Source organism: Leuresthes tenuis, unplaced genomic scaffold (genome assembly GCF_036924035.1).
Source record: "Leuresthes tenuis unplaced genomic scaffold, fLeuTen1.0.hap1 SCAF_20, whole genome shotgun sequence".
Classification (NCBI taxonomy): Eukaryota; Metazoa; Chordata; class Actinopteri; order Atheriniformes; family Atherinopsidae; genus Leuresthes; species Leuresthes tenuis.
This window is the reverse complement of record NW_027325374.1, coordinates 22,463,504-22,485,345: the sequence shown is the minus strand read 5'-3', so window position 1 is coordinate 22,485,345 and position 21,842 is coordinate 22,463,504. Positions and strand designations below refer to the sequence as shown.

Here is a 21,842-nt window from a genome sequence, read left to right as displayed (position 1 = left end):
AATACTCTTCTCAAGCAGTTGAATTGGCAGCTTTAACTGAAGCTTATAAATTAGGAAACGGAAAGGTTGTTAACATTTACACTGATAGTCAGTATGCTTTCTCAACTGTACATGTGTTTTCACAGCAATGGAAAAACAGATGTATGACAACATCCAAAGGGTAAATTTATAAACCATAAAGACTTGATTTTAGCATTATTAGATGCTTATTTATTAATTAAGAAAACAACGACTAAAACCAGAACATAGGGTGTGGCTAAAATAAGACAGGAAAAATGGACAGATGCTTTCATGGGCAAAGGTTGTTGTAATTTCTCTTCCTTGGTGTAGAAATCCCCCATCTGATATTTACACACTGACCATCCCCACAAAATAATGTTGGAGTTATTTAAAGTCTTAAGTTTGTATTAAATTCCACACTTGAGTTCGCTACACTTCCAACAAGGAGACATATCAGAAAGCTAACCTAGAGTTGTGTGAGTTCAAAATAATGCAATTGCTATTTACGTCTAATCACTAGCCACACAAGGTTATGAGACATTAGATAATATAGTCCAATTCAAACCAATTGGAATTCAATTCATTGTAATCATAATCCAATGAAATCTAATTCATTCATTTCAAAATAATCCAGTTCATTCATATAGAGCCAATTCAAAAAACAATATCTTAGCTAAGGAAACCAACAGATTGCACCGAAACTTGTCTTCAGTCTAATCTCCCCCCCTGACCGTGCCTGTGGCGACTATGGAAAGGAACGACTCCCGTTTAACAGGAAGAAACCTCTGGCAGAACCAGACTCAGGAAGGGTGGCCATCCGCCTCGACCAGCTGGGGTTTGAAAAGACAGAAAAGTGAGGGGGGGAACACCATAACACCATTCAAAGGATATCTGTTGGAACAGGGAAACACAAGTTGATAACCATAATGTTATATGTACATAATATCGTCTGAGAAATTAAACAGGGGGAAAAAAGAGAGCAAAGTGAGGAAAGGTGTGACAGTTGAGGTCCCCCAGCAGTCTAAGCCTATAGCAGCTTAACTATGGGATGTTTCAGGATTACCTGAGCCATCCCTAACTATAAGCTCTATCAAAAAGGAAAGTTTTAAGCCTAATCTTAAAGTGGAAAGGGTGTCTGCTTCCTGGACATTTACTGGCCGCTTATTCTACAAGAGAGGGGCCTGATAACTGAAGGCTCTGCCTCCCATTCTACTTTTAGAAACTCTGGGAACAGCAAGTAAACCTGCAGTTTGGGAGCGAAGTGCTCTGTTAGGAAAATACCTTACAATGAGATCTTTAAGATATGATTGAGCTCGGTCATTAAGAGCTTTATATGTGAGGAGAAGAATCTTAAATTCTATTCTGAATTTAACAGGGAGCCAATGAAGAGAAGCTAAAACTGGAGAAACATGATCTTTCCTGTTAGTTCTCATCAGAACTCTGGCTGCAGCATTTTGGAGGCTTTTCAGAGAATATGTGGGACAGCCCAATAATGGTAAATGGACTTGTACTTGTACTTGTATAGTGCTTTTCTAGTCTAACTGACCACTCAAAGCGCTTCACTGCATGCCGCATTCACCCCACTCACACACATTCATACAGCATGTCTTAACTACTTAACTACGTGCTTTTTCTAATCATTCATACACATTCATACCCCAGTGATACACTGGGAGGCAACGTGGGGTTCAGTGTCTTGCCCAAGGACTCTTCGACATGTAGCCTGGGGAAGGTCGAACCACCGACCTTCTGATTGGTGGGTGACTGCTCTTCCTCCTGAGCTACAGCCGCCCTAAAGAATTACAGTAGTCCAGTCTTGAAATAACAAATGCATGAACTAGTTTCTCTGCATCACCCTGAGACAGGATGTTCCTGATTTTAGCAATATTACGAAGGTGAAAGAAGGTAGTCCTAGAAACCAGTTTTATATGTGCGTCAAATGATAAATTCTGGTCAAAAATAACTCCAAAGTTCCTCACTGTAGAGCTCGAAGCCAAGGAAATGCCATCTAGACTAACTATATAACTAGACAATTTCTCCAAGCGCTCAGGTCCAAAGAGAACAACTTCAGTTTTGTCTGAATCTATAAGCAGACAGTTCTGAGTCATCCAGGTCTTTATGTCTTTAAAGGGGAACAAAGGGATTTCTACACAGGCACTCTACTGGGATGACAGTCGGCTAACTTCACACGGAGTTTGCTACTGCTAGTTTTGTGCAACATGGCAGGATAGTGAATGAGCTGCGCTGCAGCCAAATGTGTGGATGAAGTGGCCCCAGTAGAGGTGTGTGCAGAATTCCCTCCGCTAGCTCTCCTATAGCTGCAAGCAGCCACGTAACAGCAGCTATATGCTAACAGAGCAATAGTACGCGTTCGTTCATTCATTCGTCTTGAAGTATTGGTGAAATAAAGACCTTATTTCAGCCTTATTTAGAGGCTGCATCGTCCCTGCCCTGTTCACTCCGTTATATGAATATATGACGATCGCGAGTTTTCTAAATAGCTTCCGAAGGACGCCGACTCTCGCCAAACTGTTCTCGGTGAGTAGATAAACGTATTTCATGCCAGAAGTAAGGTCTAGATTTACACAAAAAAAACGAATTCCCATTTAAGACGACAGATCACAAGCGTTTTTTTTTTTATCATTTGAATCCTTCATTAACCTGTCTAACCTGTCCTTTAAGGTTTCTATATTTGATCCTGGTTTCCTGTAAACACATGTAATGATATTATTTCTCATAGAATAGAAGACATTTTTTTTTTTTTTTTTTTAAAAAGTGGGGGAAATTCAAAAATACATATTATTATACATTCCAATACAATTTCTATGGTAACACACTCCATTAAATCATTGATTACTAACGTCATGTATTCTACTGGACTACATTTTAAGTCAGAATCAACATAAAAACCCTCCTCTTCTGTCAGCTCTGTTGGGGACATATCAGTCATAACCATCCATATGTAAATCCATTTCCTATATTTATCCATGTTTCAGATCAAGCCATCACATTACATTTTACTTCAAAGGTTTCTAAATATTCATTGATTTTAGTGAAGTTTTCAAGTAAGCTTCTACAACTAATATGTAATAGTAAAAAGGTTTTAGCAAGATTAATTCTATCATTAAGTTGTTCATCAGTATAGTGTCTACAAGAATCATTTATATGATTAAATACATGACTCACTGGATCCACATAATTTTCAAAATCAAATTGGGTGTCTGCTGGCAATATGCTGCCGAAATGGCATGTGGGAAGTTGCATGCTCAACATCATCCACTGCCAAGGGCGTACGCAATGACATTGCCATCTAGTCCACTTTGCCAGTCAGTGCTCCAGGGGGTAGCCGGTTTCCCTTTCCAGGCTAGGTGACTTTTGTTGTCTGGTGTCTTCCATTGAGGTCTTTGAAGTTGCTTGTGCGTTTTAAATTTTTTTTCAGGGAATTGAGTTTTTTGGATCAAGTGTTTCCGAATATTTCCCTGAACAAGATATAGATTTTTCTGCACACGAGCCCTCGTAACAGATACTATTACTTCAACAAAGACCCAGTGGCTGACTGTGGACCAGATCTACAATGCACAGCTTTCAAGCTTTTGAGAAGAACTTTACAGGCACCTGTGTCCAGAATAAGGTGGCCTGATATCGACGTCTTAGCCAAATTCACCCTATGCAGTTGCACCCTATGTGGGTATTAGGGACTCTGAGTCGATTGGTATGTGTTAGGCGCAGTTGGAGGACAACTGTTTCTTCTCCAAAGGTAACAAATATTGCATCAGCAATTACGCTTCTCAAGTGGGACTGACGAACACACATGAACACATCAGTTTCCTTGGTTATGTTTGAAATGTTTAGGGGGTCGCATCTCGGAATGAGAGCGATCCGGCCTACTTACCAAAATAAGTGGCACAGTCATTACTCTGGCCTCTATCCCCTCTGCGACAAGGGACAGCACCAAATTTCTGTTGTTTTTGAAAGAACAGGGTGAGAGAGAGGAACAGAGAGAGAGAGAGGCACAAGAAAGAGAGGAGAGTAGCGACAGAGAGGGTGGAGAAAAATCTCTCTTTTTGAAAAACTATAATAAGTTAGTTATAAAATAAGTTACAAAAAAAACATTCATATCTTGACTTGAGCTGTAAATCAGAAGTCACACAAACAGTACCTCAAGTGTACGTTGTGGAGGCAGTGGGAGGGTAAGGGTGGGTCAGTGTTGGGGAGGAGGGTGGGAGAGAGGGTATGTTTTGTACACCTTCTGATAAGTGTCTTGCATGAAGTGTCATGCTTGCGGTTATTGAACATGTGTCAATTATGAGAATGGTGTCAATAAAAAGTTGATCACAAAAAAAGTCATACAAACATGCAATTGATGATTAATTTAGTTAATTGTATAAAAACACATTGGAAAAACAATCAAATGAGAGGCCTGTACAAAGATGAATGCAAAAAAATCCAATATGCAAATAAGTTAGAATACAATCATATTTACAACAGCCCGGCTGCAAGCCTGGCTCGGATGCGGGTTGCTTGACAGCTTGTGGTGGTATGCATCTTGAGGCAAGTCCTCTACTCCATCATATTCACTTGGTCCTGCCTCCTCTATCTCCTCTTCCTCCAGGATGTCATCTGCTTTCACACAGATATTGTGGAGGATGCAGCAGGCTCTTACAACTTTAGATTGATCTCAAGTGCCCTCAGAAAGATGGAGTGAGTTTTAAAAATGCCAAAGATATGTGTTTTGTTTAATGCTTGTTGAATCTTTCTTCTACACAGTCAAGTACCAATGTGGAGTGATTATAGGTAAAATGACCTGTAGATAATTACTAGCTACAGGCTGCCAATATGAGGTAAGTATGCAGACAGGATGTTTAAGGCTAGCATATCCCCCAACTCATGAAGCAGGCTTCCTAAAGAAGCCTAATGGTGGATAAAGGGCTTGCTTTTACATAGATGAGCATCTTGGGACAAGTGCATCATGCACAAAACCTGCATCACAGACACCCTGCAGTATGATTGAGGGGAACAGCTTCCTGTTGATAGCTCTGCAGGATAAATAATCCATCAATGGCACCGGCAGCACAGAGGAAGCTCTTCTTGCCAGTGTTGTGGAGAAATGAGTAGTCAGACTCGTCGTGGTCAGCCTTTTATGGGGAATTTATTGAACAGACCGTCACAGATACATGTACATTTCAACATGCACAGAAGTTCCCAATGACCTCAGTTTGTGACATCCTCTTATACTTATTATATATATCATTCGGTATGTACGTGGCCCAAACCCAATCTCTATTCTGTCTGAGGACGCTACTGCATCTTCGTCATTATCTAGACAGGGTTCATTTTGAACTTAAACAACATGTTATCTGAGCAGTGTCAAGAAATAATATGTGGATCGAGCAGTGTCAAGGCTCTGCTCTCCCACACCAGCAAGGCATGCAAAGCCAGTACCCACCTGCTTCATGTCTGAATGGTCATAATTTCTCCCACAACATTATGGGAAATCCTGCTGACAGTGGCAGTTGGCATTGCAAATATGTCTGTAGTTTCCCTGTAGGAGGCTCCACAAGCAAGCCAGTAAATCTCTATTTGAGGGCTCCATCCGTGTGGCTTTTGCCATGTCAGCATTTGGACCAATGGGACAATGCTGATTCTGGCCTTAGGTCAGCTTCTAAAAAGAACATGTCCAGGACTGGCACATTATTATTTTTATGAGAATATCTCCTTATAGGACCTTGTTCCCATTTAAATAAAAAGAAAAATATTTTTAACTTTGTAATGTTTTCATTCCCGTAATATGTTTTCATATTTTAAATAATTGCTAAACTGTAATAAAAAATATATTGTCACTGACAAACACTTTCTTTTAGATGGTCTGAAATACCATAAGTATTATTTTTACAATAGTTTTATTAAAAAGCTCTTGTGCTTTACTACCTAAAAGTTCACTGTATTAGGGATAGATTTGAGTTCAAGTCTGTTTACGGCTAGACTGAAAAACTTGATGGGTTTGAGTAATGTGCAAGGGTTCTTTTGCTTAATTGTAAAGGTCATGTAAGATACAATGATATAGACTTGAATATAATAATTTATGGCCACATGGTATCAACACAGAGGTATGTATTCAGGTACCTTGAAACAAAAACCTGTCATCACGTCTTATAGTCCTTCCTAGCTAGACTCAAAAATTAACAGTAGTCAGTATTTATAGGAAGGCAGGGAAAGGTTGTATTGGACACTATGACAGTATTACATTTATTAATGATAATTAATTCAGTATGATGGCAAATCATACTTAAGCACTGCTATCTACTATGCCATTACTAAATTAAACATTAAACAAATCAGCACTGAGAGAAGTGCACCAAGAACAACAGATGAGCCATCAGGAAATGCCTCTCCCTCGTCCTCCTTTGTATCTTGGCTCTTCTTGCCTGGATCCCTCCCCCTCAGTTGTGCTGCTTCCTCCTTGGCTTCATAGAAAGCATACCAAAAACAATGGCTACTACAAACCAGTTCCTTTTAAATGTTTATTTCTTGTTTTTGATATACAGTCACACTAACATGCCCACTGCTATCTTCTGCATCATTTTCCCACCAATGGTTGCTTTAAAAGCACTCATATTGCCACAGGGAATAAAGATATTAATAATATGAATTATTCATTTTAAAGTTTCTAAAATGAAAACACCACCAGACAATGCATTGCTGACTATTTTATTGACAAAATCATTGTGGGGATAAAGCTGAAGTAACATGATAGCCAAGTTTAGCTTTTACAAGTACTTCATCAAGTACGCTGCTGTCTCAAATGCAGAAAAAACGTATAACGTCCTCAAGTGTACATACTTCCAACCTGAACTTGGCAAGTATGGACAACCAAGTACAAAAGTCTGTACTTGGAGTGCAAGGTATTGAGAAACGGCCCTGGACTCACTAGTTAGCCACATTCACAAAAGGCCACAATGATTTTTACCATGATAAACAAACGACAAAGGATATTAATATCCTTGATGAAAAAAGATGATTATGAGACATTTAAAGTGTTTCTGTTTGAAGGCCAAGATTTTCTGAAGGCTGTGATGTTCTGATTAATAGAAAAGAATATCAACATTTAGTAGTCCATAGAGGGCCTGAATTCCTTTGACATTCTGTAGTGTGAATTCAAATCCAGAGTGACAACAAGAAAGCTTTGCCATCACGAACCTAAAGGTTGAGCAGATTGTCAAAGAATGGTGGTCCCAGCAGGGAAATGAAAAAAAAACCCTGAAAAAATTTAAATATTTTATTGCAATTTTTACATAAAAAAAAACAAAAACTTTACTACTGACACTTCTAACCTGATGTCATACCATTTATTTCTTTAAAAAAACAACAACAACCTAATTGTTTAAAGAAAATAAAAAAAAAAACACATTTTGGCACGTGAAGGTATGCAGCCTTGTTGAGCTAAAATAATAAAAGGAGATGATAGATGTTTAAGTTAGCTGAACCAAAAAGCTAAATTAACAGAAACTCACAAGTCTTTTTTCTCTCACTCTTCAGCCAGTATTAGGCTGTACTTGTGTAAAGACAAAAATATATATAAGAAAATTAGGATCTCATCAAAGAAGAAGTTTCTCAATAATTTTGAAACATTTCATAAGCGTAATACCTCAATAATTAACAACAATTTAATTTAAACGGCTCTTCCATGTGATTATTTTATATTTAATGTACATATTTGGGCTTCAAAGTCTGTCTTTTCTTTTCAAACCAATGGGTTACCATTTAATGAAAAGCACTGACATGTTAAAATCAATAATAGCTAGACTAGACACAGTATTCTGCGTTTCATTAAAATAAAACTGCATTAAAATTAACTTTAGCTTAAAAACATTCAAAAGAAAAGTAGTCTAAGTGAATTGTGAGAGACTTGGAGCATTCCCAGAGAACCATACACAGGTGTTTCAGACAGACAGAGCAGAGGTGACAGTGAGTGAAATAAACCTGTTAAAAAAATATTCCTCAAGCCATGAAAAACTAAAATCAGACAATAATTCCTGAATTTAACTTTTTCTTTCAGTGGAAATGAAGGCTTTGGATTTTTTTCTTTTCCTGGTCTTCAGATAACTGATCAACCGTCGACCAAGAGCAAGGAACTTTAAAATGCATGTAAAGGTCCCCACTGTATCTGCTCCACCTTTGTTGCAGTTGGGCTAAAGTGATAGTAGCTGGGTACCACAGTGTGTGCACCTTGCTCTCTCCTTTTTTCTGGAGGAAGCCAACTGGCTCCATGTATTGCCACAATATCATCTTCTAATGGTGAGCATTAGAATGGAGAGTTCATCCCCAGCTTTGTTTCAAACTGCAGCTTCTGTCTCTTTTGGTAGCGTACTCGGACCCTAAAGTGATCAGAAGAGAGAAGTCAGAACACATGACGAAGACAATTTTGCAATCTGCTGTTTTTCCAGCTTTACAATACATCCTCTCTCTGAGGAAAATGTAAATAAATGATTCTAGCTTCTTTTTAAACAATAAAAAACTTTTGATGTGCTTGGCCCTTAGCCTTCCTGCAAATTGCACATCACTCTGCTCATATGTACTCCCTATACTATTTTTTTTTTTTACCAGCCATGTTACAGGCACTTTTTGAAAAAAAATAAAAGCATTTATGCCACGTATTTGTGTGTTACCGATAGGTATTTAAGTTAAAACCATCGGTGTTAAAGGTACTGTTTTGGAAAAAAAGCATCTGCAGTATATATTTGTTTATGTTACCATACGCATTTAATTAAAAGTTTAAAAATCCTCAAGTGTAACATCTTTCTGTGTAAATATCACATATGACAATGTGGACAGCCGCGGTTTATAATCCGATGCGGCCTATACAAGTACAAAAAGGATTTTCTTTTTAAAATTAGAGGGTGCGGCTTATATTCAGGTGCGCTCTATAGTCCGGAATTTACGTACGTTTATGTTCGGCCTTCTTTGATTCATACCTTATCTCATGTAGCTTCACCACTTCGTTGACCACCACCACCAGCAACGGGGACAGAGAGGCGAGCAGCCAGACTTCCAGTGGGATGCTGCCTAGATTAAAGGTCAAGAGGCTGTCCTGGTCACACCACAACTGATAATCCACTGTGGCTTGAACAATCTGTCCGAGCAGTCTGGTAATAAAGAAAGTGAAGGTTAACATAGCTGGGAAATAACAGCTATAAAAAAAAAAAAAAAAAACAGTAATTAAAGTGATCTTTATAACAGAAATTGAAATAGCAGAGCTAAATGCAGATGAAAAGTAAATCTGTGGATTACACAAATAACATTACATTACATGTATTTAAAGAATAAAACAACTTACACAACAGGTACAGTGAGACACCACCAGCTATTGCTAAAGGGACTCTTCTTCCACAGAGGCTGTGAGCGGTGGACATAGCTGATGGAGATCACCACTGTAAACATTGAAACAATAACAACAATGTAAGAGAACACTTTAATTTAAGAATGAAAAAAACAGATTTTGACCTGTTTATCCTGACTAACTACATGAATGTGTTCATACCAGTGTGTAATACAAGGAACCCAGCCATAACTTTCTGGGTTAGCAACAGGCCATTGGACAGCTCGCCGAACCAGTTAAGAGCCTCATTTGATGAGCTAGAGTCACAAAAGAGACACTAGTATAAACAGCTTATTGAAATCTGTCTTTTCTCTCAGCAGCACACATAATTTAATTAAAATTTTCCCTCAAAAGCATCCAATATTGTGCAGTTACACATGAGCCAACTTGAGGCAAAGAAAACCGCTGGAGTATTGCACATAGTGTTCCTCATGTACCTGGCTGTGTATATAGAGCCGCAGTTGAACATGATGTTGTCAGAGAAGGTCAAATTACTTCCCATGGGGCAGACTGCCTGGAGGGTGAAGCCAAAGGCCAAAAGGTAGGCACACACAGTCAGGCCAAACTTCAAAAGGAAACAGCCAAGGAAGTAGTTCCGAGTCTGTCCAGATGACATAAGATAGTGGCAGGAAAAAAGAAAAAGATTAATAAAACAGTTGATTTTTATTCCAATATGTATTTATACATACAAATATATATACACATATTTACATACATAAACTATATTGTCAAAAGTATTCACTCACTCTTCCAAATAATGAAATTCAGGTTTTCCAATAATTTCCATGGCCACAAGTGTATATATTCAAGCACCTAGGCATGCAGACTGCTTCTACAAACATTTGTGAAAGAATGGGTCGCTCTCAGGAGCTCAGTGAATTACAGCGTGGTACCGTGATAGGATGCCACCTGTGCAACAAGTCCAGTCATGAAATTTCCTCGCAACTAAATATTCCACAGTTACTGTCAGTTGTATTGTAGCAAAGTGGAAGTGATTGGGAACGACAGCAACTCAGCCACAAAGTCGTAGGCAGACCGGGGTCAGCGGATGCTGAGGCTCATAGTGCGCAGAGGTCACCAACTTTCTGCAGAGTCAATCGCTACAGACCTATCGGTGTAATGCACTGGACTCTAGAGCAGCAGATTTACGTTCTCTGGAATGACGAATCACGCTTCTCCATCTAGCAATCTGATGAACAAGTCTGGGTTTGGCGGTTACCAGGAGAACGGTACTTGTCTTACTGCATTGTGCCAAGTGTAAAGTTTGGTGGAGGGGGGGATTATGGAATAGGGATGTTTTTCGGGAGCTGGGCTTGGCCCATTAGTTCCAGTGAAAGGAACTCTAAATGCTTGAGAGAATTCCCTACTCCCAACTTTGTGGAAACAGTTTGGGAATGGCCTCTTCTTGTTCCAACATGACTGTACACCAGTGCACAAAGTAAAGTCCATAAAGACATAGATGAGCAAGTTTGGTGTGGAAGAACTTAACTGGCCTGCACAGAGTACTGACCTCAACCCGATAGAACACCTTTAGATAAATTAAAGAGGAGACTGAGAGCCAGGCCTTCTCGCCCAACATCAGTGTCTGACCTCAAAAATATGCTTCTGGAAGAATGGTAAAAAATTCCCATAAACACACTTGAGGGAAGCTTGCCCAGAAGAGTTGAAGCTGTTATAGCTGCAAAGGTTGGGACCAACGTCATCTTAATTTATGGATTAAGAATGGGATGTCACTTAAACCCCTTAACATTCTGACGTCCCACCGGCGGGACGTTGCATATTTCAGGACATATCTGGGGTTTTCCACAGCCCCACTTTCTATGTACCTAAACGTGTTATATACCATTGGAAAGCATAGTTCTTGAGATTCAAAAGATGTATGCCAATCCAGGATACAATAATAAGTATTATTAATTGTTATTTTCTCAATATCATTATACTTATAGATGGATAGATAGAGATACTTTTTTGTTTCCAAAGGAAATTGTGGACGTAGCATCATCAATCAGCAGCATTCTCATCAATAAAGCAAACATACAAAAAGAGCAAAAAGTATTAATTATCATATACACAGCTCAGCCTTTCTTATATTTGAAAATACATTTCTTTGTTTTGTCTTTGTTTTACAGAATATAAAGATAATTCCGAGAAGGACTGGGTCCCATGTGCTACTTCCTCTAAAAGCAGAGTGGAACAAAACAAAACATTAGAGGAGCCCAAATTAAACTAAAGAAAAGCAAGAGGCCGAGGTCGAGGGAGAAGAGGGGGTAGGGGCAGAGTCAGGACCAGCAGTGATCAAACCCGGAATTTCAGGAATGACTGAAGAGTGCTGGAATTATACTGGGGTTCAAGACATTACTTCTCCACAACCCATCTTCAAACCCCAACGTCCACTGGACCCCTGCTTATTTCCACATCATCATTTTTTTCACAAACTCCATAACAGCAGTGCAGAGAATGCTCCTAATGATCAGAGGAATTCAGCTGGTCAACACTAACCTATTGGGCACTGAGTATAAACCTTTTTGGAGAAAATTTTACATAAGTACAATGCTTTTCCATGACCTGCTTCAGCAAAATATCTGGGCATGTGGAACCAACCAGATTGGCTGTCCAAAATCAAAAATAAATAGCCTCGACTCCAATTCACCACAAGGGAGCATCAGGTGTCAGAGGAATGACTCCATCCTTCTTCTCCAGTGGAAAGACACAAGAGATGTTTTTCTGTGTTCCACTCTGCACACAGCCCACAGAGAGGGTCAAAGGTGGCGATGGGCAGTAGACCCTGAAGCACATCACCATTCCACCAGAGTACAACTGGTATGTACTATGTACACAAGTATTTTCTGTGTTTTGAAATGTAATAATTTGTGTGCTGGACAAATTTTAATACATTTTTTCTTTTTTGTTTTTGCAACTGTCCTTTTAGGTAGATAATAATAACAAATTTGATTTGGTAAATGGTAAATGGACTTGTATTTGTATAGCGCTTTTCTAGTCTAGCTGACCACTCAAAGCGCTTCACTACATGCCGCATTCACCCCACTCACACACATTCATACAGCACGTCTTAGGATATAACTACGTGCTTTCTAAGCATTCACACACATTCATACCCCCAATGATACACTGGGGGAGCAACGTGGGGTTCAGTGTCTTGCCCAAGGACGCTTCGACATGTATCCTGGGGAAGCCAGAGTCGAACCACCGACCTTCCGATTGGTGGGCGACTGCTCTTCCTCCTGAGCTACAGCCGCCCCAATTTATAATTTATAATGCACTCTTCATCAGGGACCTCAGAGTTCTACAAGGTAAAAGCAACAAGTTAAAAGCATAAAAAAGAAAAAATAATAAAATACACAAATCAGTCATGTCAGCATTCAAAGGCCGTTTTGAATAGAAAGATGCAGCCCTCAGCTGGATAGGGAAACTGTTCCATAGGGGAGGGGCTGCTGGGCAGAAGGCTCCCATGGTGGAGAGTTTGGTGCTGGGAGCTCAGAGGAGGAGGATGCCTGCAGATCTGAGGGTGCGGGTGGGGGATTGTGGAGTGATGAGTTCTTGTAGGTAAGGAGGTAAGGAGCATCAGAATTTTGTAGTTGATCCGGAATGGGACAGGGAGCCAGTGCAGTGAGTAGAGGATGGGGGTTATGTTCTCATATTTTCGGACTCTCATCAGGAACCTGTCAGCGCTGTTTTGAATATATTGCAGCTTCTGGATGTACTTGCCAGGAATCCCGGTGAAGAGTCCGTTGCAGTAGTCCAGTCTCGAGGACATAAAGGCATGGACAAGCTTCTAAGCATCTGGCAAGGTTAAAGTGGGGTGGAGCCTGGAAATGTTGCGAAGGTGGTGGAATGAGGTCTTGCACAGGTGCTTGATATGGTCATTAAAAGTCAGATGGGGATCGAACTGAACTCCCAGATTTGTGACTGAGGAGGAGAGAGGGATGATTTGACCATCAAAGAAAAGTTGAGATATGGGTGAAGATTGAACCTGATGTGGGGTGCCAATAACAAGGACCTTGCTATTTAGCTGGAGGAAGTTGCTGATCACCCAAGTCTTGATCTCTTCGAGACAGGTGGTAAGGGATGACAGGACTGCAGAGGGGTTTGAAGCAGTCTTGATGTAGAGTTGTGTGTCATCAGCATAACAATGGAAAGAAATCCCATGTCTGCTGATGACACGTCCAATGGGGAACATGTTAATGATGAAAAGGATGGGCCCAAGGACACCACAGGTGACAGGCAGCGATCTGGACTTGCATTCTGAGTTGCATTGCTGTCTGAGAGGTAGGACTGGAACCACTACCACAGTGGTTCCAGCCTGGTCTGACAGTCCAATCATGTTATGGAGGCGCTTCAGGAGAATGGTGTGGTCCACAGTGTCAAATGCGGCTGTCAAATCAAGGAGAAAAAGAAGTGATGGTGATCCTGCATCAGCTGCCATCAGTAGGTAATTCGTTACCTGAACCAAAGCTGTTTCGGTGCTATGGGCTGAGCAAAAGCCTGACTGAAATTTTTTAAACAAGTTGTTTAGTTTGAGATGTTCCTGAAGCTGAGAGGCGACTGCTTTCTGCTAGATAGAAAGGCAAGGTTTGAGATAGGCTTGTAGTTTGTGGGAACCTCTGGATCCAGGGTGAGCTTCCTGAGGAGGGGGCGGATGACAGCAACCTTGAGGGCAGGTGGGACATGACCAGTTTGAAATGAGAGGTTCATAACATGGGTGATGATTGGGCTGAGAATTGGGATGTAAGATTTGAGCAGGGTGGTTGGGATGGGGTCCAAGGTAGAGGTAATAGGTTTCAGTCCTCTTAGTATTTCCTCAATGTGGCTGTGCTGAACCTCAGTGACGCATGGGAGAGATGATAAACTTCCCATGTAGGGGTGGCAGGCAAGGGGAGAAGGAGGGAATGAGCTGGGCATCAGAGAGCGGATGTTGACGACTTTGGATCTGAACAAGTCAATGAAGTTGTTGCAGCGCTCATCTGTAGCTTCAGTAGAAAGTGATGGATGGGGCTTCAGAAGATGATTTATTGTAGAGGAGTCAATCTATCAGATGCCCTGATAAGATGCGACAAGGTCTTGCACAAAACACAGAACATGCCAGAAGCAGAGGTCAGGTTCCTTTGCACCAGAAGGCATTCAGGGATACCTTAGCTTTAGAGTTGGCAGAGGTGTGGTCTACCACCACAGCTGACTCTGGACCATTTCTTGCCAGTCATTATAAACCTGTGCACAGATCAGGATACAGCACAGCTGGGTGCTTGAGGTGTAGACAGTGCCAGACCCAGACTCCTGTAAAGTGTGCTACATGTGGTGTGCCCCTGTGCTTTGTGTCAGGTCAATTTACTTTGGGTATGCTTTTTTTAGGCATTTCAGGCAAAAATTTAAAGAATTTTAAGAGGTTAAGTTCATATGCATGTAAAGGCAGATGAGCGAATACTTTTGGCAATATAGTTTATGTATATAATATATTATATAGTGTATATATATATATTAGGGCTGGGCACAAGAACGCGTTATTTTTGCGTTAACTAGTGAATTCATTATCGCCGACAATTATTTGTCTCCCATAAACTCAGTTTTTATTATTTTCTATTTTTATTTATTTTATTTATAAACGTCTTTTGCTCAATCCCAGTATGTTACTTACTGCTGCCATGCTCACAGGAAACAGTCAGAAAAGAAAAGAATGGCGGAAGAAGCGGGCTAAACAAACATGGAGAAGGTTAGAAGGTAAGAAGGCTTTTACATGGCCATTTTCATTTCAAAGTTCTTCCAGACAGTGCATAAGCACTGCAACGTTGAGTTGTTTAATCACCAGAGTACTTTGATCATATGACTGTACAGTTCCAATAAAATACTTTTGAATTCATGATTGTATTTTGCGTATAACAATGTGATTAATCATGATTAATCACAGGAAATCATGTGATTAACGTGATTTAAAGATTAAATATATTTAATTAAATATATTTATTTAAATATTAAAGAATTTAATATTTGCTCAGCCCAGGTCCCAAAAAACAACCCCATATTTATTAATATTTGCTAATCCAGCTCCTGCTTGATAATCCCCCCTTCACCAAACTTTGCACTTGGCACAATGCAGTTAGACAATTACCATTTACGTGGCCTACCACTTCATGGCTGAGTTGCTGTCATTCCCCAATCGCTTTCACTTTGTTATAATACCACTAACAGTTGACTATGGAATATTAAGTAGTGAGGAAATTTCACGACTGGACTTGTTGCACAGGTGGCATCACTATACATCACTATCACAATAACGCGCTGGAATTCACTGAGCTCCTCAGAGCAACGCATTCTTTCACAAATGGTTTGTAGAAGCAGTCTACATATGTGTATATATCTATATATATATATATATAGATATATACACTACCGTTCAAAAATTTGGGGTCACTTAGAAATGTCATTTTTTTTCAATTAAGGTAAAATTAAATTAATCAGAAAATACACTCAATACATAGTTAATGTGGTAAATGACTTTTCTAGGTGGAAACATCTGGCTTTTATGTGTTTATGTGTGCTCATGCATTTGGCAGACACTTTTGTCCAAAGCGACTTACAGATAGGGTAAGGGGGTCTTGCCTAAGGACCGCTACTGCAGGTAGTACCTTTCATGCAGGGGATTTGAACCCAGGTCACCCACACTGGCAATCATACCACTACACTATACTTGTCTACATTTCTACAGATTACCTCAACAAATTAACAGCTAGAATGCCAAAGGTCTGCAATGCTGTAGTTGCTGCAAATGGAGCAAAAAAAAAAAAAAGAGGGAAGTTTAAAGAACAAAATTAATATTTCAAATAAAAATTATTAAAAAAATATATTATTATAAATTATTTCTAATCTTGTCAATGTCTTGACTATATTTTCTATTAATGTTGCAACTCGTTTGATAAATAAAAGTGTGAGTTTTCATGGAAAACACAAAATTGTCTGGGTGACCCCAAACTTTTGAACAGTAGTGTATATATGAATATACATTTAGATATAGATGACCAAGCTTTCTCATCAAGTTGATAACAAACCTATAACTCAATCATTTGGCAAAATCCAGTAAACCAAAAATCTTTGTTATCATGTAATCATATACTCCTTATTAAACAATCTAATGAAGCTCTCTTAGACACAGTCAATCATGTTATAATTCAATTTGTGCCCCACTTAGGAAATGATGAAAAAATTTGAAACATTGTTCAAACAAATTGCTTTCCATACCAATTGGCGATGATCAAATTTAATGTTTCAGACACAGATAACTATAGAAAGGAAAGAATAAATAGGCCCAGAAACCAGAAAATTAATGTAAATGAATGCATAGAACAAAAGCACTGGCTGTGAGTGAATTGGTGAAAGTGCCATGTTGTGTTTAAAGCACTTTGAGTGGTCAGCTGGACTGGAAAAGCGCGATACAAGTACAGTCCATTTACTATGTCACATTTGGTCATATGCTCATTAAAACAAGTACATAATGTGAATTTCCCACATATTCACTTAAGAGTGCACAAAAATTTAAGATAACATAATAGCACACCTTGATTTAAGGCTACCTTCATTGAACACAGTAATTACTTATTTCTACTCAAACAACGTCCTTATACAGATCTCAAGCCAATACAGCATCTACTGGAAGGGGTCTGAAGCGTGGTTTAGATATGGAGCAATACTGTTGAATTATGAAGACAAAATGAAAAATTATTATAGTATGCTGTTGAGTCTATGCAATGAAGAATTAAAGTAGTTTTGAAAGCAAAAGTGGTCCCACTCAGGTACCAGCAGTGTTCAATTGATAAAACAGCCTCGAGAGTATCTAAATATTCATTAAAACAATACATCATATGTATCTAGTTCAAGATTATTCAGTTTCTACATTAAAATATACAGGATAATAAAAAAAAATGTACATTTTCCAGAGCTGTAGCAATAATGCTGTTTTAGCTAACAGATCAGCAAAAGCTCTGACTGATAGATGATCCCACCTTCTTTGGGATTGAATCTAGATTCTTCCCTGTGGCAACTGTCATGACAGAACTGTCTGGTGGCTTCCCCAGAAGTGAGACACTGCCAAAACAACACAGAAATCTCAATAACATGATAAAATGTTAACAAATTAACTATTATTAATCAGATTATTGATGCCTAGAGTACACAATCTGTGCAAACCTTAGTAGAGGACAGCTGAAGCAGGACACCCAGAGGATGTCAGTAGTATTCATGGGTGGAGGAAGCTGGGCAAGGCAGGTTAAGAACTGCACACAAGCAACACCAGGAGCCCTTTATTCATCTTCTAAAGACCAGAAATGTCTTTATGATGCAAAGAAAAAGGGAAAATATCACTCACCTGGATGATAACCAGACTGAGCTGACACTGAAGCAAGAAGAGGAAGCACTTGCGGATGCCAGAGGTTGTGTGGCGTGCCTAACAAACATTCAGCCAAAGGTTGATTAATATACAAATGTAAGGTCTGTCTTTGACTCAATAATTGTGTGGGCTTGTGTGTGTCTGACCTGCTCTATGAGCTTGATCATGCTGACGCTATCTCCTTGATGGAAGGAGACGGAGCAGCCCAGACTGTTGAGCTGTCCAGACAGTCTCAGAGGAGACAGTCCTTCAATTTCTCCTTTAAATCCTCCTCCAGTGGCATAGCCAAAAGTCTCCCATGAACACTGAGATGGATACAGTGGGTCCAGCGCGATGCTGCTCAGTCAAAAGGATGAAAATTTACATGCAAGCAAATTGGGATTTTAATGCCATCACAGAATAAGAATTACTGCTACTGTTTTAGAACACTTAGCATAAATCGTTTCCACATGTGTTCACCATGTGTATACCTGAGGTCACTCTGCAGAAACAGGCAGTTATTACGGAAATTGGCAGAGCTTCCCAGACAACAGGTCACCTCTCTGTTCTCCTGCATGATCTTCATCATCTCACACATGGCTGCAAAGTGGGGGGAAAAAATAAAAAAATAACACTGGGGACACGAATGTCACTCCAGTATATAGCCACCAGAGACAATACTTCTAATCATTAACTTATCCTTTGATATGGATGAGGCTACGGACCAGTATACAAACATGCTAAGATTTACAATGCTTTCCCCTCAAGGGGCAGGTGCAGACAGGAACTCTTAAAATGCATTTAAACACACAACTTTCACTCACTGTCAGGGGTGCAGTCAGTGAAGAGTGGAACCAGAAGAGGCACATTATCAATGTTCTTTAAATGAGGACGAACCTGGTGGATACCACGAGGTAACTTGGCCTGAGAAAGAGCAAGCACATGCTATAAACAGGAACTGGAAAAATAATCAGGAAACACATATGCCAGCTTTATTCCAGGACTGGTGATTGAGCTAGTTCTAAGTTAAGAATTGGTTTGATTTGACTTCCACATCCAGACAGTCACCACAGAGTGTCATTACGTCACTTTAAAGGGATCTTTTCAATGCACGGCAGCTATTGATAGTATTGGGAATTATTATTGTTAAACTATGAGGACCACAGAGCAGTCCTCATTGACAGTTTATCAACATAAATCATAGTTTTGATCTCTTTTTTTCTTATAAACACTGTTTTAAGCAACATCCTGTGTTTTTTAATGCTCTCTGGAATGCTAACCAGGGTTTTCAAACTGAGTTATGAACAGCATTGCAAGTGGAATTCATTCACACTGTTTTCAGCTGGATCTACAAAAATTTGTCGCAAAAATGATAAGAAGTGAAAGTTATTGTAAATCTTGCTGCAAAAGCGTGATTAAAAACTCAGCTGAAAATGTCAACAACTCCGTTTTTAAAACTGTTCTCTTTTGAAAAGACAAACACAGCATTGGCCCATGAATTGCAAAGTGGTCAGAAGAGGTCCGAACATTTAAGTTGAATGGGGTGGTCTCCACAACCCTGGCAACTCTCCATAACACTCTTTGCGTGTTGAAATGGAAAGAAGTCCTTTCAAGTAAGGTTGTGGCTCTGAACCAGCTTTAGTGAGACAAAAACCCATAATGACTGTACTTCATGATAAAAAGAAAAGAAAAAAAAAGAAATATGAGCAAATCAAGCAAACACTTAAAAGGTCAAATGGAAACAAAGGAACACTTAAAAAATAAAACAGCAGTTTGTGTGTATTTAAGGACTAACCACAAAACATAATGAAGCAGTAGCTTCACTGGTCCTAAATAGGGGCCCTTACTCTGTTGCAGTCCTCCAGAAAGCTGGGTACATCACTGTCTGTAGGTTGGAAACTGGCTAGGTCAGAGTGGGCTTCCTCGTCAGGCAGAAGGGGACCCTCAGCTTCATCACGAGACTCTTAATCACACAGCACATGATAAACGATATTAAACATTTTGCAGCAGGCTTTTACTCATTAACAGTTTCTTGATTGAGCATCTGAATGAAAAATGTCAAATATGACTCAAAATATACACTAAAATATACACTAAAACAAGCCTCCTTTAACTTCAAACAAAATTACAGTTAACCATCCATGGATGATTGCATGTAGCACAGGTATGACATGTGGGATAGAGGATTTCAGTGAGCTCACTTCTTTCTAACTCCTCGGCTTTTGCTCCCAAAGGGAAGCAGCGCAAAGGATTTTGCCCACACATCGATATTTCAGATGATCTTTTGTTTCCCTTTGGGAGCAAATGCCTCTACCTTCTGAGAACAACTGAGATTGGAAGACCGATCATGTGTCTTCAAGTCTTTTCAACTTTCCATTGCGGAGATGCTGTTTTGTGCGGGGGTCCGGCGCACTCGGTTCCGGATCCGTTGTGAAGGCAGTGCAAGTCTTTTTGCTATCTGCTAACCCAGGGTTGAGACCAGGATGCAGAGTTATAGTCTGGCACACTTCTCTGCGGCTTCCCACCTGCTGCTACCCCCCCAATCATTAAACACAAAAGGAGCAAATCCTCTTGTGCAAAAAAAATTAAAAATTAAATCAAAAACTTTAACTAAACAAAAACATCAAACTATTAAATGTGGTTGGCTGAATATTAGATCTTAGAATATTACAGTAATTACAGTTATTACAGTTTGGCAAGGACAAGGCTGTGCCCACCTGGGCTTTCACGAGTAATGGCGAGGAAAAGGCTGCGCCCCCCCGGCCCACCCCCGGCGATGCCCACAGCCCCCTCCTCGAGGAAAGTCTGGAAGCCGTTCCCCAATTGGGGTGGGCGGGCAGGACTCTGACCGCCGGAGCAGGCTTGGTTGTGGAAACAGGCTTGGCCGTGGCAGGAACCACGGTCTTGGTCGCGGCAACAGGCTTGGCCGTGGCAGGAACGCGATCATGTTAGCATTAATGAATCAACTCCTTGTGACTATTTAAATGTTCACATTCCTCAAACCACAGGCAGTAGAGGAGAAGTGGCAGCCTCTTCATATCATGGTTACTAATCAGTCCTAGACCCAAGATTAGTTTTAGCTCTTTTTTTCTCAGTTTATCCCACCCAAAATGGAAATCACAAAAACCTCTTCTACTTGTTGTTGTGTATTGTCCACCTGACCCTTATTCTGAGTTTCTGTCTGAATTCTCAGTTTTTATCACAGTTAGTGATTGTAGTGGGTGACTTTAATATGCATGTAGATGTTGAAAATGACAGCCTAAATATTAACTTTAATTCTATATTAGATTCTATTGGATTTTCTGAAAGTGTTCACAGACCTACTCACTGCCTTAATTATACCCATGATCTTGTGCTGATTTATAGCATTGAGATTGAACAGTTCACAGTGTTCCCTCATAACCCTGTCTTGTCTGACCATTTTTTGATAACTTTTGAATTTACATTACTTGACTATACGACTTCTGAGAAGAATTCTACATATAGAAGGTGTCTATCAGAGAATGCTGTAACCAGATTAAAAGAGTTAATTTCATCATCCTTTTCTTTACTGCCATGTGCAGATATGACAGAGGACAGCTACCTAAATTTTACTCCAGTAGAACTTGACTCTCTTGTTGACAGCACTATAGTTTAAATGCGTACAACACTGGACAATGTTGCGTCACTTTAAAGGGATCTTTCAATGCACGGCAGCTATTGATAGTATTGGGAATTATTATTGTTAAACTATGAGGACCACAGAGCAGTCCTCATTGACAGTTTATCAACATAAATCATAGTTTTGATCTCTTTTTTTCTTATAAACACTGTTTTAAGCAACATCCTGTGTTTTTTAATGCTCTCTGGAATGCTAACCAGGGTTAGGCCCCTCTGAAAAGGAAGGTAATCAGTCAGAGGTTGGCTCCTTGGTATAATTCACAGCTGCGTGCTTTAAAGCAGAGAAAGCTGGAGAGACAGCGGCATTCCTCTAATTTAGAAGAGTTTAAATTAGTCTGGAAAGATAGTTTAATAACATATAAGAAAACCCTTCGTAAAGCTAGAACTGCTTATTATTCATCATTGATAGAAGAGAATAAGAATAATCCCAGGTTT

General features: G+C 39.7%; 1 protein-coding gene across 2 annotated transcripts in view; it reads right to left on the bottom strand.

The window, feature by feature from the left end:
- Positions 1-6,694: 6,694 nt before the first annotated feature.
- The window catches only part of tmem94 (transmembrane protein 94), an 85,947-nt gene continuing 70,799 nt past the window's right edge, over positions 6,695-21,842 (bottom strand). For both annotated transcript variants that reach the window (XM_072373581.1, XM_072373582.1), the window contains 12 exons: positions 19,595-19,710; positions 18,572-18,671; positions 18,239-18,347; positions 17,915-18,104; positions 17,748-17,825; positions 17,570-17,655; positions 17,386-17,467; positions 9,814-9,977; positions 9,539-9,633; positions 9,335-9,428; positions 8,973-9,143; positions 6,695-8,375 (listed from right to left, as the gene is read on the bottom strand). In XM_072373581.1, coding sequence (XP_072229682.1) covers positions 8,303-8,375; positions 8,973-9,143; positions 9,335-9,428; positions 9,539-9,633; positions 9,814-9,977; positions 17,386-17,467; positions 17,570-17,655; positions 17,748-17,825; positions 17,915-18,104; positions 18,239-18,347; positions 18,572-18,671; positions 19,595-19,710 — 1,358 coding nt within the window. In that variant the 3' untranslated portion in view covers positions 6,695-8,302. The remainder of the gene's footprint in view (positions 8,376-8,972; positions 9,144-9,334; positions 9,429-9,538; positions 9,634-9,813; positions 9,978-17,385; positions 17,468-17,569; positions 17,656-17,747; positions 17,826-17,914; positions 18,105-18,238; positions 18,348-18,571; positions 18,672-19,594; positions 19,711-21,842) is intronic.